The 6,684-nt window shown below is 41.9% G+C and overlaps 1 protein-coding gene across 3 annotated transcripts in view; it reads right to left on the minus strand.

Annotated features, from left to right (window-relative positions):
• Window positions 1-6,613, minus strand: part of ATG2B (autophagy related 2B) — a 68,517-nt gene extending 61,904 nt beyond the window's left edge. For all 3 annotated transcript variants that reach the window (XM_059914957.1, XM_059914956.1, XM_059914958.1), the window contains exon 1: window positions 5,988-6,613. In XM_059914957.1, coding sequence (XP_059770940.1) covers window positions 5,988-6,149 — 162 coding nt within the window. In that variant the 5' untranslated portion in view covers window positions 6,150-6,613. The remainder of the gene's footprint in view (window positions 1-5,987) is intronic.
• Between the last annotated feature and the right edge of the window lie 71 nt (window positions 6,614-6,684).

Below are 6,684 nucleotides of genomic sequence, written 5' to 3' on the forward strand. Positions count from 1 at the left end.
GTGGAAAGACAACATAAAGAGTGGTCCATTGCAACAAGAACTAACAAGAAGTCAAAGATTTTTAAATGTCCACTGAATTTAGTGACATTTAGGGTATAGGTGATCCCATTGACAGCAATTTCAGTGAAGTTTTAACTACAACAAAAGGAAGACGGATGTAAATACAGTTAGTAGAATAATTAAATGGGTTTTTTTGACAGACAATATACTTTTTAAATTAAAATAACAAAAATTTATTAAATGCCAGCCTACACGTAATGTGCTTCCTGTATGCTATGTTGTAATTCTTTGTCTACAAACCTAACGCTGAACATTGAGATCTAGACTGGCTCACGTTCTACCACTGGAGGTTACTACTTTGATTTTTTTTTTTTTTTTGGCTGCACCACAGCATGCAGGATCTTAGTTCCCCGACCAGGGACCCGTGCCCCCTGCAGTGGAAGCGCAGAGTCTTAACCGCTGGACCACCAGGGAAGTCACTGGAAGTTACTATTTTAATAGGCTTTCTTCACAACGGTGTTTGTGTGATCCTACAGACTTCCTAAAGAGTACATGGGCATGGATGGTTTTAAGGTATAAAATTCCAGATCCCCAATCTCCAAATATATTCTTTCCTAAAATGGACCTTCCTGAGAAGGGTACTTAAAGCACTGGCATTATGTTGGGTCTCTTTTCCCATATTCCCTTGTACAGTCTCCCTTCTCCCACTGAGCCAAAAAAGGCATATCTTTTTCCCTTCCTGAACCCTCCCTTATGCACTGCCTAGGATATAAAAATCTTCAGGCAGGACCAGCAATAAGTTTTCTGGTCTTTCCCCACCTTATACATATTTTTGGCATTGCCATTCAAAGAAATTCAAAGAACTAAGTGATACTGCTACTACAAAATCCCTATAATTCTCATCTACTTATTTAGGACATCAGTGTTTCTCAAGCTTATAACTATTTTAAAAATTTAGAGTGAAATTTATGCTGAACCCTATCAAATTCTAGTTGTAAGTATATTCATCTATGGATACATGAACAAATCAGGGAAGAGGGGGAAACACACCCATAACATCAAAAAATATATTTCCAATAAGTTTTTATGTTTAGTTTTTCAAATGTATAATATATTTATATTGTTTTGATCAACTGCCCTTAAAATTGTAATAACAAAACAATCCAGGGGAAAAATTCACTTAAAACCCAATGATTATGAGAAGGAGACACTGATAAGATCAATATGGTAAGCCCTAGAGCAACCACTAAAAAACTCAAAAAAAAGAATAGTGAAGAAATCATTATGGAAATTAAAATGTTACACTAGAAAATATTCACTTAATGCAAAAGAAAGTTGAATTGTGACAAAAATTTTTAGTATGATCGATTTCAATTTAGTTACATGTTTTTATTATAGAGAAATGACAGGGGCTTCCCTGGTGGCGCAGTGGTTGAGAATCCGCCTGCTAATGCAGGGGACACGGGTTCGAGCCCTGGTCTGGGAAGATCCCACATGCCACGGAGCAGCTGGGCTCGTGAGCCACAACTACTGAGCCTGCGCGTCTGGAGCCTGTGCCCCGCGACGGGAGGGGCCGCGATAGTGAAAGGCCCGCGCACCGCGATGAAGAGCGGTCCCCGCACCGCGATGAAGAGTGGCCCCCACTTGCCTCAACTAGAGAAAGCCCTCGCATGAACCGAAGACCCAACACAGCCAAAAATAAAATAAAATAAATAAATAAAGTAGCTATAAAAAAGAAAAGTGCTTTATAGAGAAATGACAGCATGATCAATAAAAGATGTAAGCATAAAATATACAAATTACAATAAAATTTTGCAGAGGAAGTTGGATGGACATATGAGTTCAATGGGAAAACATACAACGTTAAATTTCCAACTATTAATGGTGACCTTGTTCAAGCATGTTTAAATATATAATGGCAGGTATTTAGATCTTACTGGGTAAAAAAACTATATTTTTATTATATCAGTATTTACATTATCGTTACAACTATTTAAACTTATAATGAAAAAATTTTAAAGTCAATTTTAAAATGTACAAGGAATATGTTAGTGTTTCAAAAATTTTTTAAAGAAAACTGGGCAAACATGTTTGAAGAATAGTCTTCTAAAACATAGTCCTTTAAAACACAGTAGCTCGGTCACTTACTAGCTGGGTGGCTTTGGACAAGTTTTTAACTTGAGTCACAATTTCCTCATCCATAAAATAGCGATACTACCAGTTTAAGGTTATTGTGAGTGTAAACGAAATAACGTGTAAAGCTACCAACATGGTTCCTGGTACCAAGGAAACACTCTATAAATGCTGATTATTGTTCTTTGTCTTCCACAGTGCCTACCTAGTACAATGATGAGCGCTACTAGGAATTCAAGGTGTGCTTGGCAGGATGAAGAAAAGCAAACATTAAGTTATACGCTTTCTTTTTGATACCGTAAGACTAACTAGGAAAAGAATACATCCTTATTAGTTTAAGCCCAGGCATAAGAATTCAAATAAAGATAAAACAGATTTAAAAGTTGTACTATACTTAATGTACAAATGGGCATTGGCACTCTCGCTCAGGCCATACATCAGACTGGAACAAAGAGAAGACTAGCAGTTCCACAGTGGGAAGGGTGAAGAGAGGTACCTTTGGTTGGATGTTCCATTTCAGTGCACTGACACTTGAGCATACAGTCTACATAAGAAAAACAGACTTTTAAACAGTAGAATCTTTGTGAGAGACAGAAAATGACAGTAACTTTCTGATTTCCTGGGTTTTCTTATGACCAAACATTTAGGAGTTGAATTTAAAGATAATAAGCAATTTTCTTCTTCACAAAGATTAGAATTTTAAATATGCCTACCTTTTATGTGATGACAAATGGCTATCAGTAGTACATGCTACCCAGCAGGTATACTCCAAAACACAAAACACACTTAATCTGTCTTTTCAAAGTAAAGATACCACTTTATTAATGACTGAGAAAAGTAGCTGCTTTTCAAAGGATTTTTGTACTATGGAGAGGACATTTTGAAAAATTATATTTGGAAATGTTTCCACTGTTTCATGATTTTGTTGCTGAAAAAATGTCTATTAAAAACACTATTTTTTTTAAGTCGTTATCTACACAGGTTACAAAGGTTTGAAAACATGAAAAATTATCTCAGTAAATTTAGTCTTCTTAAAAAAGTTTTTAAAAAGGAGTTTTAAAGTTAACTTTATATATATATATATATATATATATATATATATATATATATATACAACATCTCCCAATTAATTAGCAAGAATAACTGACTGAGATCAAGGAAGAAGGGAATCTCACAGGCGATTTCAACACAATCCTGTGCATAATTGATGACTGAGAATTGAAACATTAGGAATGTTGTCAATAATAGGATTCTCCCATTTGGATCTATGAATCTTTGCGAGGTATCTTTTTTTCTGTCATGAAAGTCCTTCAAATCAAATGTCAAAAGTAACTGAATTTGCAATCGGAAGTTTAAATAGTTGTATCTAAACGTCACACCAAGATTTATCTTAGTCATAAACACAGCACACTATAATGAAATAAAGAAACCAGCAACAGCCAATGTTTACTGGATACTTTATTTGACATTATCATTTTGGCTGGGCATATCCCTCACCTTCAAGAAGCAGAACAAAACATAACCTTCAGATTAAGTCCAACCATAAGTTACTTTTCCAGTGATCCTGAAGTCAAACTGTAAAATTCAAATATTACCACCTCTGATTTCCCATGAAGATTAAATAAAACCTCGTAAATGACAGTGCCTAGTACAGTGCCTGAAATAAACAAATGCTCAGTTACATTAACTGCTCTTTCCTTGGCTTGAAGCCATGTGATTAATAAAGAAATAATAGGCTTAGGAGTTAGACTTGAATTCTCACTATACCACTTGCTAGCTGTGTGACTTGAGGCAAATTATTTAACTCCATCTGTAAAATATAAATAATAATACCCACCTTATAGGGTTAACGTGAAAAGTCATTAAAGAATAATGCAGGGGCTTCCCTGGTGGCACAGTGGTTAAGAATCTGCCTGCCAATGCAGGGGACACGGGTTCAAGCCCTGGTCCGCGAAGATCCCACATGCCGCGGAGCAACTAAGCCTGTGCGCCACAACTACTGAGCCTGCGCTCTAGAGCCTGCGAGCCACAACTACTGAGCCTGCGTGCCTAGAGCCCGTGCTCTGCAACAACAGAAGCCACCGCAATGAAAAGCTCACGCACTACAACAAAGAGTAGCCCCCGCTCGCCACAACTAGAGAAAGCCCGCGCTCAGCAACAAAGACCCAACGCAGCCAAAAATAAATAAATAATTTTTTTTAAAAAAAGAATAATGCATACGCACAACATTGTAAATCAACTGCACTTCAATAAATAAATAATAATTAAAAAAGAATAATGCAGCCAAGTCATTCAACCCAACAAAGACTGTTAATAAATATCCAACCCTCCTCCTTCGAGACAGTCTATTCATAACTGTACCAAAAAGATAGACTTACGGGTCAATGAATTTTAAAATACCCATCAGAATCCTTATCTTTTGGTAAGAATTACAGCAATGCAGTACCCTGACACAGTGCCTGGCATGGAGTGGATACTCCATTAATGTTTACTGAACTCGGGTGAATTACTATGTCCAATGTCACTTGGCTAACTGTGGCAGCATGGGCTAGCCTGGGTTGGGACTAGGTCCTTCTGCTACTCAAGCCGAGGCTTTTCCCACTATCCTGTGTACTCTCCCTAGTTTAGGTCATCCACTTGCTGATAAAATTACATGTTTATTTATACCAGTACAAATTAATTTAATGATCATAGTAAGGTGTCACCATAATTTGAGTTTTTCAGGTTTCTACGGCTAAAGAAGTCACTACTCTGTTAAAATACTTTTACATAAAAGAAAAACAAAAAAAAAACACAAGCTTTTTACACAGCTTAAATCAAGAAAAAAATATGTTTCCTTTTGTTTTGCCCAGCTACCACAGGAAAGTTACCTATATTGATGATTTCCTAAATGTAAACCGTGTTGGAATGCTTTCAGAATATTAATACTTTAGAATGGTACAACCAACACAAACTGTAAGCCGCAAACCCTAGTGGAACAAATAAAGAGTTGAGGGAAGTGGGAGAGCCACTCCATTCTTGCCAAACTCGAGGCTGAATACACATGAAGTAAAACACTATGCACTGAAAACATACAGATGCAGGTTCAACTATACATGAAGCACCTGTTAAGACGAGTCAACTCACAACCTCTGGATGACAAGCGGAAAACAAGTTTTTAAATGTCTGAACACTGCAGCTTCAGCGCTTTTGCAACATCCGCTGTTACGATCTGTCACGTGAAGCAAACAGGCACAACCAAGCAGCACTATTAGAGCCACACCACCATTCACCGACTGGCCTTCTACACACAGTATCAAGCAAAAGCAGGCAAACCGGCAGAGGAGGCCTTCACCTAACTTTCTTCCAGATGTCAAACGCTGTACGGAGGCCGCGGTGTGCAAGTAACCAACCCCAAGTAAATAAATGAATACCTAGGCATTCTGACATCCCCAAAGGTCCTCCTCATCCTTAATCTTTCCGGAGTGTCATCCCATGAAATACGACTTGTTTGCACAGAACCCCGCGACCTCTCCTTCCCCAAAGGGGCAGCCCTGATCACCTCCTTACATGGACCCCTTTCAGCCAGATTCACAGACAACCCCCCCCCCCCCCCCGCAAACCAGTGACTCCGCTGATTCCCACAGGGTAGACTCCATTACCTCTGTTAAGTTTCTGGAACACGTGATTTGGGAGCGCAAACTTGCTAGAAACAGATTACAAGACACTTGAACACATTTCTCGGAGTCCTGCCCCACCTGGAGCCAAACAATCCCCAGGGAGGGACTGAAAGTCACCAATCTTGGATGACACTCGTTCGAATCGCGCTAAAGAGAAGACTGAGTCCCGCCCGGCTGGCCGCCGGCAGCTCTTACCCATTTGTCCAAGGGAACTTGGGCGAGGGAGCCGGTGCCCTGGTACAGGTCCAGACTGAGCTGCTCCAGGCTCAGCTTCTCCTGCAGAAAGTGGCCCAGGTACCTCTGCAGGAGGTACCGACAGGCCCTCTTCTTGATGGACTCCGAAAACGGCCAAGGCATGACGAGGGCTGGCAGCTGGGCCGGCGGGGGCTGCGGACGGCTCCGGCCTGGGGGCCCAGGCTCCGGCTCCAGGCCGCTGCTGTGGCTGCGGCGGCGTCTCAGGTCCCGGCCGGCGAGCCCAGGCCGCGGCGAAGCCTAAGCCCGGGGAGGCCCCTCCATGCCCGCTCGGCGCCGGGAATCCCTCAGGGAGACCCCATCACCTGTGCCGCGCCGCTCGCGCTAGGCCTGGCGGGGACAAGGCGCGGAGAAGTCCCCGTCACCCCAAGCCCGGGGGCTTCCGAGGGGGTCCTAGTCGGCCCAGAGAGAGGATGCAAGAGATCACGCGGGGAGACGGCAGGGCCTGAGGCCGGGGCTGAGGCGGACACCTCCACCGCCGCTGCGCGACGAATTTGTTGTCATCCACGGGGCGCGCTCCCGATTGCGGGACGCTACCGGCGCGTCCGCGAGACCCGGACTCCAGCGCGCAGCCGGGCAAGGTGGAAGTGACGCCACACTGGGGGCCGAAGGAGGCGGGGAAAAGGGCCCGGAAGGGGGC

Source organism: Balaenoptera ricei, chromosome 2, assembly GCF_028023285.1.
Source record: "Balaenoptera ricei isolate mBalRic1 chromosome 2, mBalRic1.hap2, whole genome shotgun sequence".
NCBI classification, from domain to species: Eukaryota; Metazoa; Chordata; class Mammalia; order Artiodactyla; family Balaenopteridae; genus Balaenoptera; species Balaenoptera ricei.